The 12223-nt window shown below is 44.0% G+C and overlaps 1 protein-coding gene across 1 annotated transcript in view; it reads right to left on the bottom strand.

Moving 5' to 3' along the window:
- The window catches only part of Fyb1 (FYN binding protein 1), an 83815-nt gene extending 81602 nt beyond the window's left edge, over positions 1-2213 (bottom strand). Inside the window, 1 exon segment of the mRNA XM_028875596.2 lies at positions 1082-2213. Coding sequence (XP_028731429.2) covers positions 1082-2186 — 1105 coding nt within the window. The 5' untranslated portion in view covers positions 2187-2213.
- Positions 2214-12223: the final 10010 nt, after the last annotated feature.

Below are 12223 nucleotides of genomic sequence, written 5' to 3' on the forward strand. Positions count from 1 at the left end.
AGACTTTGAACTTCTGATCTGCCTGCCCTCACCTCCCAGCTCCCGAATCACAGGCCTATCCCACCATACATAGATTTAGATGATAATTTTATTTGGAAAAGCATATGCCTTGCAGTGGGATGGTCACTTGTAAGTATCATTCATTTTCCATCTTACAAGGGACAGCACCTGGACGCCATTTGCTAGGATATTAATCACTGCAGGCACGAGTGAGCCTTTCTCGTCATGACACAGGGTGACAAATATTTACTGAGATGTTCAGTATCAAATTCCACCCACACACCATAATATTATGATGACATCTTGGGAAGAAAATTGAACCAGTCTTCTAGAGGGACAACAAAACACCTTTTGTCTACCTTCATTTTGTAGCTATGTATGCCTTTATAAACTGCAGTAGTAGAGACATTTTTGGGAAATTAAAAAACAGCTAAAATACAAAATATGAAATACTATCTCCTAATAACTCTCCTACTTGAATCTTGGGTTTAGGGAACATGGTAAATAGTATTTGCAGCATTGACCTTTTGACCTGGATAAGGGGCTGCTACTGTGTTGTAGGAGGTGGCTTTATGTACAAAATGTCATTAGTCTAGTCCATTGTGACAGTCAAAAATGCCTCCAGACAATGCATACATCCTTTGGTCATCAACTTTGACCCCTTCTAGAATACTGACTTAGAAGTCTGCCCCCTTCTCTCTTTGGCTGTTTGTGGGCTGTGCATCTTTCTCAACCAGTAGAAATGAAACACAACCAAGGGAGTAAATGCAACAGTTATCCTTAAGCAAAACCCCTTATCAGTCAAATAGATGTATTTCTTTCCCATTGTCCCCCTTAGGAAGTCAGTCCCCCCCTCGTCCCCCACACAAGGCACTTTCTCAGAGAATACTCAAATAGAACTTGGATTTTCTACTTTCTCAGACCTCCTACACAAAGAGGAAAAAACACCAAAGGAGAACTGACCCTATACTCACATGGGTATCAGTTATGCAACCATTCCCAGCTCTAAAGTTTCTCCTAAAAGCTGCAACACTCTCTGCTGTGAGCAAACCGCAGTTACTAGCCATGAGAAACAACTCACTGTTTGCAGAGTCAGCTTTTCGGAATCTGGTCAGGTCAATGTTGGGTGGTCTGCTGGGCTTGGGTGGAGGCGGACCCAAGACGGACAGGGGAGGCAAAGGCTTCTGCTTGGGGGCTGCTGAATTCTTGTCTCCCTTTTCCTTCTCCTGACTGGGGCCCCATGGCGTCCCTGCTGTCAGCTTGGAAGGGGTCTTAGGGAATCTGGCCGGCTCTTCCTGATTCATTTTACTCAGAAAGATGTTCTTGGTCACATCTGTTTTCCTATCTTCTTTTTTCTCCTCAGAGTTTCTGGAGAGGCCCGGGCTTCCCCTGCTTGCAGCGGGTTTCAGAACCACTCCAGCAAAGGGCGAACTTGATACTCCACCATCTTTGTCCTCTGTGTCTTCCCTCGCTGCTTTGAAAGGGCCACCCTTGCACTTGGCTCCTAGTGGCCCCGGGGATCCTTTCTGGGCAGCCACATTCTTAGAGGCACTCTCCTCTTCCTGGGAGTCCTCCGTACTCAGGGATGGCTTCTGGCCAAAGGTGTGTTTGGGAAATCGAGGTTTGGGGTCAGCATCTTGTGCCGCTGGCATGAACTTACTCTTAGCTCCGGCCACCTTGGAGAACCCTGGCTTTAGATCATTTTCTGGGACTGGGGGAGTTGGTCCTGGCTTTGGTCCTGGCGTCTTTAAGTCAGACTCTTGGTTCAAATTGTGAAGCTTATTCCCAGAAGGCCGTAAAAATGCCGGTTTGGGATCTTCTTTAGTCAAGCTGGTGGGTTTGGGGCTTACAGGTTTCAGAAACCCTGCTTTGACCTCAGGGTCTCTGGAAGCCGAGTTTGGCTGTGTTCCAAATCTTTGGTTCACTCCACTAGGTTTTAAAAATGGGGGTTTGGGATCCTTGTCAGACTTATCCTCATAGACAGGTTTCACTGCCAAGGGTGGTTTTGTGGTCCCAAATTTAGGCGTGTTGCTGGGTCCTGCGGGAGGGCTGGCATTTCCTTGATTGTCAAATAAATTCTTTCTTGCTTGTATTCCCGTAGGCGCGTTTTGTCCCGCAGCTTTGAAAGGCCTGCTGTTGATAGAGACCTCCTCTGTCGGGTTATTCCCTGTGTTGAACTTCGCCATGAGGGACTTCACATCTGTTTTTCCATCCTACAAGCACAGGGAACAACAACAATAACAACAACAACAGCAAAAAGCCAGCTGAGAGCCAGAAGTCTCCCTTGCACGTTAAAATACTATACCTTCAAGGGCTTCCTGATCTGCGGCCAGGGTGCTGGGGCGCCGGAGTGCCGCTGATTGGCTGACCAGCTATTGTAACACTTAAGTTCCTCTATGGCAAAATAAGTTGTGAGGGTTTCTCGAAAAGGGAGGGCTATGGCTGTTCACAAATTTCTGTTTGTCACACAGACACTCACTCATTTATCTTGAGACCTTTGCTCTGTCACCCCACTGTCCGCCTAACTGTCTTGTTGGATTTACTCTCCCTCGGCATTTCTCTAGACTTTGGCTTCATTTGAAAACATGTGGAGGGGACCCACAGATGAATTCTCCCATATTTTACAACCGAGACTCATGTGGGAACTGGACTTAAAAAATGAAAGTAGACTCTGTCAACTTAGGCTGGATGCTCAGCATCGCTGTGACTGGTGAGAGCTTTCCTGTTCCTGTTGCATTTAAAATCTGTTTGCTGTCAGGGAGATGTCACAGAACGCCCCAGCCCTTCTAAAACTAACGAATGAGGTTTCCTTATTATTATACATACAGAGTGCTACTGTTTGACTGTATGCAGACTAACGGGCCACGAGGAGGAAGCATAGGCTAGCATAGGAGGGCAAGAGACCCGCAGCAGGGACTGGCTGGGAAGTCTCATTTCCACATCTTTCTCTCAGTCTTGTCTCTTCCATAATGACTTTTATCAGTCCCCTGAGGTCCTGCCTCATCTGCCCTCCTCAGGAGAATTAGGAAATTACTCAGCAAAGACAGCAGACATTCACCTTCTTTTGTTAACATAGTCTAGTTTAACCTGGGAGAATTAATGGTGCATTTGCTCTTTCGAAAACCAAGGAGTTTGCCAGGCAGTGGTGGCGCTTGCCTTTAATCCCAGCTCTTGGGAGGCAGAGGCAGGCAGATCTCTGTGAGTTCGAGGCCAGCCTGGGCTACAGAGTGAGTTCCAGGAAAGACGCAAAGCTACACAGAGAAACCCTGTCTCAAAAAAAAAAAACAAAAAACAAAAAACAAAACAAAACCAAAAAAATCAGGGAGTTTGATCTGGGGATATGAGATCATATCCCCAGTTGAGAGGGTACTTGCCTAGCATGCATGAAGCCCTGGTTCAGATGCTTAGCATGAAATAAATCAGGTGTGGTGGTACACTCTACAACGCCAGCATTTAGGAGGCGGAGACAGGGAGATGAGAAGTTTATGAAGGTTAAGGTCATCCTTGGCTACACAGCAAGATAAGTCTGGGCAATATGACTCCTGCCTCCAAAGAACAACAACAACAACCACAACAACAAAGTTAAAAAGCAGGGAGAATCTCCAGGCTCAGGGCTCTGAAGCTTTTTACAGACAAAGAGAAAGCAGTCTGAGATACTAGGCAGAGGATGTAGCTCTGTGATGGTGCAGGTGCTCAGCACAAGCAAGGTTCTGAGTTCAATCCTCAGTCACAGTGCACACACACACACACACACACACACACACACACGCGCGCATACACATGCACACATGCACACTTACCAAAGTCTGCTTTCTCGTTGGAAGGAAGTTTATTTCTGAGAAAGAATTTGTTCCATTCTGCACTTCTGTAGTGGTATAATTTATATTCTTTATGTATAATTTTGTTAAAGTTTATAAAAACAAGGTGGAATAGTAAAGTAATGAAGGATGTAGGCTTGAGAGCCAGGTGACAAGGAATATTGATGAGCTCTCTTATCTCCTCCATGCAGATAATGTCAGGGTTCTGCTCTGAGGTACATTAAACAAGTCCACGGTACAGGCATGGGGTACAGAGCTTTAGAGAGCACTGGCCCACCGGAGGGCTTCCTGTTTTTGTGTAGAGAAGAAACCTTACCCATCATCTATTCTTCCTCCTCATTGAACTGCTGGGGGACTGAGCCTCGCTCGCTCGCTCTGCTGTACTGCGTCTTGCACATCACAGGGGAAAACCCTTGAAATACCCCGACCATTGTCAAATACCACGTCTTATTTTTAGTTCTGAAAATATGGAAGTTGTGGATTTAGAATGGAAACTTGAGTCTTGGCTGCTATTCCGGACCCAGGAGAGCCTGCAAGAGTCTGAGCTAAAGGCACAAGGCTCGACGTTATTGACTGAGGCACAAACCTTGACTTTGCTATGTAGAGTGGCCTTGAGCAAGTTACTGACTTTTCCGCCTCTGCTTTCCTCACCTCTGAAATCAGAAATCTAATCCCAGTTTCTGCTGGACTTTTGTTTGTTTTAGTAAAGATTAAATGGGTTAATACAAGTGCTTAGGTACTTAGCTCAGTGGTAGAGCACTTGCTTAGCAGACACAAGGCCTTGAGTTTGGTCCTTAGCGCCGAAGAAACAAAAAGTATAAACAAATGGATCAAGAATCCAATGTAACACATATCCACTGACTTTTTTCTGCCATAATTGTTTCTGATTCATTTATAATATAATATGTTTCTGATTCATTCATAATATAATATAATTGCTTCTGATTCATTCGTAATATAATATAATTGTTTCTGATTCATTCATAATATAACTGTTTTTTCCAGAAAAAAAATTGAAATTGTTTACATTAGTGTGTCTTCAAACAAGCACACTTGTGAGTTACACATAGAGTTATCATGTTTGAGACTGATTCGCCATCCCCTTGAGAGTTTTCACTGGATGCTGAAAGACGGGGAGGAGGGAACAACACGTTCCTCTGTGGGGTCCTGTAAAGAAACAGTGACTGTAGCCAAGCTCACTGGCATGCTTGGCACATCAACAACCTGCACACCAGAAGAGGATAATTTTCAGGAGTCAGTTCTCTCCTTCCACCATAGGGGTCCTGGAGACCGAACTCAGGCCGTTTGGCTCGGTGGCAGGCATTTTCTACCCACTAAACCGTCTCGCCAACCCCACCCCACTGTTTCAAAGTAAAAACAGTGAACTAATATTCAATTTGTAATGAAACACGAATGCAAGAATATTAATGTCTGCTCATCATTGTCTTCTTTCATCAATGACAAAAAAAATCGAGCTGTTCATGTTAAAATTGAAGCTAAGGGTTGATAACCTTAGACAATTAATTCAGTAAAAATGTCAACAGTCAAACCAAGGGAATTGCGAATGTGAGGTAAGTGCTCTACTACCACGCCACATTCCACACACTTGTGAATATTTTAAAGTGCAGAAGAAATAAAAGATCCATGAACAATAGGTAACTAGTGAAAATCTAAAGTAGCTTGGAAGCTCAGTTTTGACCTTGTTGAGGTGTATTCACTGTTCTTGGAATTAAAGCAAGAGGAGAATGAATCATCTCTGTGGGTGTCATTATTCTTTCCTGGGCAAAATGCACAAAAGAGAAAAAAAAAGTCTTTGTGTGATGGTCTATAATGTGCTTAATCCCTAGGGAAACATATGTTAATAATAATCATTTATACAATTTTTTTTAAAAAGCCTGTTGATAATTTTTTAGCTTGTGTGGTGGGTCTTTCATTGGGATGTTGACTCACTTGTGAATTGCTGAGTCTTCTCACTGAGCACCATTCACTCTTACTCCTGCCGTGATTGCCAACATCAGGACCATGAGCACAATGGTATCCCAGGACAGCATGAGGCTGTGAGGGGCTCATGGGTAAAGAAAAAAGGTTCTAGGAAGCTAGCCAGAGTCTTTTCCAAGGCTTCACTAATTACGCACAAGGAACAGGAAGAGGGAGAGAGCAAGGACAGGAGAGACCTGGCTTCTGTGTTGGTGATGATGACGTCACTCAAACCTATGAGCTGGTGATGATGACGTCACTCAAACCTATGAACCACTCTGCCAAAGATTGGCCAGAAGACATAATAAAACACAGAGAAGACAGAAACCTTCCCCAAATCTGGAAAAGTCCTCCATCTTGAAGTAGAAAGCAACTCATGAAAATGTAATGGATCAAGAAGATCAAACTGACACAGAGAGATAGCTTTCAGCCATAGTGGTTTGCTTTGCAGAAGAAGGACAATGACAGATAGGTTTTGCACAACCAAGTCCTTCTCCCCTCTTGTGCACAGACACTCACAACATGTATGCACACATATGCACACATGTGTGTGCACATTCACACACAAATTCACGAAGCGGAATGCGATCTCTGCTCCTTGAAGATATTTCATCTGTTTTACCTCATACATTTGGAAGAAGGCTTTTTTTTTTTAATCTTAAAATAAATATTCTTGAAACTCCTTATTATCAGAAACTACACAATAAAGTTATGAAGTTAGAGGTAATAGAAGATGAGAATATAATACTTAGGACAAAACCCTAATCAAATATGTAGAGGGTAAGCCCGCAGAACAACAGACTGGCGATGATATTTGTTTCCCTCCAACAGCATGGCACAAACAATGAGCTAATTATAATTTGCATATTTAGTGTGTACACTGTCTACTTGGTGAGACATGAAAGCAAGGGACTGATTTTATTTTCCTTTCCCCCTTTAGGAACATGCCTCCTCCCATGGAAACATTCCCTTCAGGCCTGGAGCTTTTTCCCACAATATACATTAAACATACTGGCTGAGGGACTGACTTGTACTTGAATTTCTCTGTGGCTGATCACAGAGGAGTTGGGAAATTATTTCTTCACTTCTTGGTTGACCTCGGCCACGAATCCATTCGAACATCTCCATGCCATTGCAAAAAGGGCTGTAGTGAGTTCCAGTCAGCTGAGCCTCTGAGGCTGGAGTCAGTGCGAGGCCCCTTCTCAACAGGATGTGGGAACTTGTCTCTCACCACAAGCTAAGTTCCTGACAGCAGGAGCCTACTGCTGCACAGGTGGGAGGGGCTGGTGGCAGAAGCCACAGTGACAGCCTTGATTGTCACAACCCTCTCCACATGTGAAGGTGGAGGTGCTTTTTTGATACCCCACCAGGCAGCGATGTCTTATCCACAGCGGCTTACAAACTGAGGGAAAATATCCTCTGACAAATACAACTGGCACCCGCGGGCTCTCCCAAGGCTGTGTGTGCTTGTCTATTTCTTTATGGTAGGCTGGCCTGAATACATGGGCAGAGAATTTCTGTGGTATCACATTGTAGTAGTGGCCCTAGTGCTCCCCAATGTACCTGCTAAAACCAGGACCTCTCCTTGTTTTGGAAATGAGGGGAGAGGGAGCGAGGGTGTTTAGCAAGCCGTAAAGCCCTGATGCCAATGACCTGGCTCCCAAGAGCCTTCTCAAGGTATCAATCAGTAGGATTTTCATATCCTCCCCCAAAGACTAGGAACTTGGAAATCTCTAACTTGTCAGACTTCTTTTTCCTTGCTATCCTCTCAGAGACCTCCTCCCCCACACCCTCTTTCATTTGTCATGACCTCCAAAAGCTTGAGCAAAAGTAACAGCAGAGGCTAGGCATGACTTCCTGTGTGTCTTTCACACTGTTAGTTTTTGACTGCTTGATGTGAACAGAGATGGGATGCAGAGCCCACAGAATGATGGTATAGATTCTATAGATACTCTAGAACAATGAACAGTCCTAAAATGGCTTGCTTTGCTTGTCTAATGTACACATGTGTGGGTGTGTGTATAAACAATAGGGTGATAGATCACAGCAAATTTAGCCTACATCTGCTTAGGATTTTAAAAGTTCCTTTAGCTTACATTTTCAAAGTGTATGAAATTAGAAGATTGTCTTTGAAGAATTTGCATTTTAACTATTGAGCTTATAGGAAATCGTAAAACGTTTTCCTCACATATGTTGTCCGTTGCTGATTTGGTTCTTGGGAGAGTTACTGCTTGTTCTATAAGGCAGGATAAGTTCTTCCGTTTTTTCCTGTGCCTCCAATTGCCTTAGCTTTCAACCGAGATGGTTGTGACTGTTCTCTAAAAAAACGTCAGGGGAAAATTCAGCAGTGTGCTAAATCCATGTAAACTTCCTGAGGACTGGGAAACTCGTCTGAGGCAAGAGAGCTGCTCACATGGCAACAAACTGAGACAGGTGGTGACCGTGACTCACTGAGGGATGCGGAGGTTCATACAAAGTGAAAAACAGACATTAAGTGAAGTAAGTGTGTGGAAGGTTCCGGAACAGAAACAGGTGGCGTTTTGAACTATTACTCTCCCGAGTGTGACAATGAGGGAACTTCTGTCTCCTTTGCTGCCTTCCTTCCAGACCCCATCCCGTTCTGTCTCTTCCCCTTTTGAACATTGAAGGCCACACATGTCAGCCTTCATTGACACAATCACCTTCAATGACACCTCTATGCAGATTTGGTGTCAGCCTTCAGTAACACAATCACCTGACCCTTCTTGCTCTCTTTCTCTGGTGCTGTGACAAGCCTCTGTGGGAGCTAAGCTGCTAAGGTGAAGACCTTTGGTATCACGGGGCTCTTCACTGAATCACACTCTTTCTCGTTAAAATTGGGATGCTCTCCACTTCACACTTCATACATCTGCTCTTAGTACCTAGCCATCCTCTTTCCCTCACTTTTCCAAGGGGCTTCATGGCTTCAGCTGCTCAGGTTCTCATTTCTTCACTAGCTACCTCATTCATTCATTCATTCATCAAGATATTGGTGCATCCTATTTGAGAGTTCTAGACATCCATTGTGTATGCACTGAATCTAGTGTCTCTCACCTTGCCACTCCCTAGTTTATTACCTGTTCTTTATTCCAGGCTACAAATCATCTCTATTTACTCCTATATTTAGCGAAAATTGATGTATTCTGGTGTCTTCTTGCTAATTCTATTATTGGGAAGGATAATCACATCATTTAGTGTCAAATTTCATATCCAAGAGGAGGAAAAATCTGGGAGATGCTATCACATAGCCTCTGAAGACATTTGACTAAGTGAACCAAACTCGTCACTCAGGAACTAACATCATGTGGTTCCATTTACATGAGATACCCACATAGTCAAATTCACACAGGCAGGGTGGTTGCCAGAGGCTGGGAGCAGGGAAGGGAATGAGGAGCTAGCACTCAATGGATGCCCAGTTTCAGATGGGAAAGCTTACATGTTCCTGGAGGGCTAGTGAGGGTTGCACCACATTGTGAACATATGTGATACATAATTGAACACTTACACAGTTTAAGTCAATTGGGCTGGGCAAATGGCTCAGTGGTTAAAGTGCTTTCTGCTCAACCTGATGACCTGTGTAAAGGCTGGATGGGAATGGTGGTTACCTGTAATTCTAGCCTTGGAAGGCAGAGAGAAGGGATCCCCCAAAGCAAGCTAGCTATCCAGACTAGCCCCACTGTTAAGCGTTGGGTTCAACTGTGAAACTGACTCAAGGCTGAAGAGCTCTGGAGTATGGATCTCTGATTTCCCACCAGCCTTAAACTTCCATACAAATACTCTCTCTCTCTCTCTCTCTCTCTCTCTCTCTCTCTCTCTCTCTCTCTCTCTCTCCTCTCTCTCCCTCCCTGTTTCTCTCATACACACACACACACACACACACACACACACACACACACACAGGGAAAAAATGGCAGATCTGACCTATGTTTCACTCCCATATGAAAACTCAGTAAGGTTAGTTAAAATCAGTGCTTGGAGAAGGATTAAATCAAATGTAGTATACTAGATAATCACGGGTCAATGTCAAATATTCACATGGATAGGACAAATAAGAATGATTAGAAAAAAAAAAAGAAATGATTAGAGTGGTATAAGGATGACTTTAAATGACCAAAGTTGTGGCCAACACAGCAAATACGGGCATTTCAGGTGGTGTCCTACGGCATGAGGACAGGGAAATCTGAGGACAGGAAACACAGTGGGTGGTAGCATCACCTTGAGGACTTTTCTTTCTTTCTTTCTCTTTCATTTCCCTTCACTGTCAAAACATTATGGAAGCATCTTCAGTGCTTCTGTTGAAGCAGAATGGAGTCTCCAGGAACATGGGAGCGTCATCCACAAATCTAGTAGAAGATACTCGTGGAGGTTCAAAGCCAGACATCAATCATGGGGAAATAGGGTGGAGCTTGGGCACCAGCTCTTAAGAAGAATGGAGGATGTAGAAACCAACACGTTCAGAAGGCGCTTGAGCAAGAGGACCCAATACTAGAATGGTCTGATGGGAGAACAACTTGAAAGACGGAGCCATTGGAGCTTGGTTCTCTCTGACACCCTGATTTAAGACTTCCTTCTATTGTTACAAGCCACAGTCTGTGGCACTTTGTAACAGAACTCACCAGAAACCAGAACATGTACCCGCAACTGAAATACCTTGTGCTAGATTTCTTCCTTTCTTTTTTTAATATTCCAACTAATTTATTAAAAAATGCAACTTAAATGCCTGTGAGTTAATACAGACAATCGTACACACCTACAATATTAGGAACGCACACCAGACTCTGTATTCATAAGAAGTGAAAAGAAGAGAAACTAGCACATTTTGATGATCAGGGGCTGCTCATTGACTAGAACCACAACCTGTATCCTGCAGACAATCAAACTGAATGCTCACTGAAATGACAGTCCTAGGCTAGCAAATACAATCTAAGAATAGCCCAAAAGGTCACAGCAAGTTAATTTTGTCTAAATGGCAGCATGTGAGCTTGTAATGAAAATACTTTTGAAGTATGAATCAAAGTGCCATCGTGTCTGATGAACTCTGAATTGTGTTGTTTTGTGAACAGCACCCCAAGGCTGTGCAAGCTAGCATTTACTACTTAGTTTTCTGTAAACAATGAAGCAACTCTTAGAAGGACATTAACCTTTGGCAAGTCTGTATACAAAGGTACAATGGAGTAGCTGACAGTTACCAAGTTCTTGTCTTGTCAAACTGGATATACGAATACATAAAAACTTCAAAATCCAAAGTTTGAAACTATTGTAGGAAGTCTTTTAGACAGCTCTCTGAAGCAAATAGCTTAGTATCAGTTTTTACTAATTTGAATGCACTGTGTTGCTCCACCCCAACACATCCTAACCCCACGGGCAGGTCTCACTCTCTACACCCACCCAGGTTGTCCTGGAACTTGCTAAGTAATCCAGGCTGGACCCAAACTCCCAATCCTCCCACCTTAGCCTCCAGAGTGTTGGACTCACATGCCATCATGCTTGGCCAGAAAACTTGTGGTTTTTAATCTAGTGCTTGATTTCAAGTGTTGTATGTGAATTACTCATAGCATTTTAAATTTGGTCGCACAAGCGTTACATATTATTTATAATTGCAATAAAGTGCCCTGCTCAAATTGTAGTCACCCCTTACTGTTCCACACACACACTGTTTTGTTCCTGTTACTGTTCAGGACTTTAAAGCTCCATTATTTGGCTTCTGCCGACCTGATTCTGAATTCACTGAGACTCTCAGAAGGGAGCTGAGAGTGAAGGGCTCCTCCGACCGGTCATTTTGCACTAGCTTAGAACACTGGGCTGACAGTGCCCTGCTGCTGCTGCCCCAGTTCCTCGTGGTCTTAGCAACTTCCACTACACAATTGCCATCCCCTAGGACAGGATAAACTCACTGGCGCAAGTATTAGCCTGGAAGCGTTCAGACTCCTCCTATTTCAGCCTCTGAGATTTGATAGATCCATTTCTGAAATATTTAAATAAAACAGGCGTGGGGGGGTTAGAGTGGAGGGAGACACAGAGTTCAAGATCAAAGCAGATGGGGTGACCACCTCCGCAGTCAACTGTCTCTGCAAATCTCATCTAACCCTGGCAACAATTTTCTACCCCCAACAGCCCCCGCCCCTTTTTTTGAGACAGGTTTTTTTCTGTGTAGCCCGGGATGTCCCAGAACTTGCTCTGAGGACCAGGCTGGCTTTGAACTCAGAGGTCCACCTGCCTCTGCCTCCCAGACTGCTGGGATTTAAGGCATGCACCACCACCACATGGCAGCAATTTTCTACTTACAACACAGGAAAAGGAAGGCCAAAGCTACTGTCACCTCTCATACATCTCCATTAGGCTAGGTCCTCCCACATTGATTAACCTAATCAGACAGTCCTTATAGGCATGTCCAGAAATCTGTTTCCATG

This window comes from Peromyscus leucopus, chromosome 11, assembly GCF_004664715.2.
Source record: "Peromyscus leucopus breed LL Stock chromosome 11, UCI_PerLeu_2.1, whole genome shotgun sequence".
Taxonomy (NCBI): domain Eukaryota; kingdom Metazoa; phylum Chordata; class Mammalia; order Rodentia; family Cricetidae; genus Peromyscus; species Peromyscus leucopus.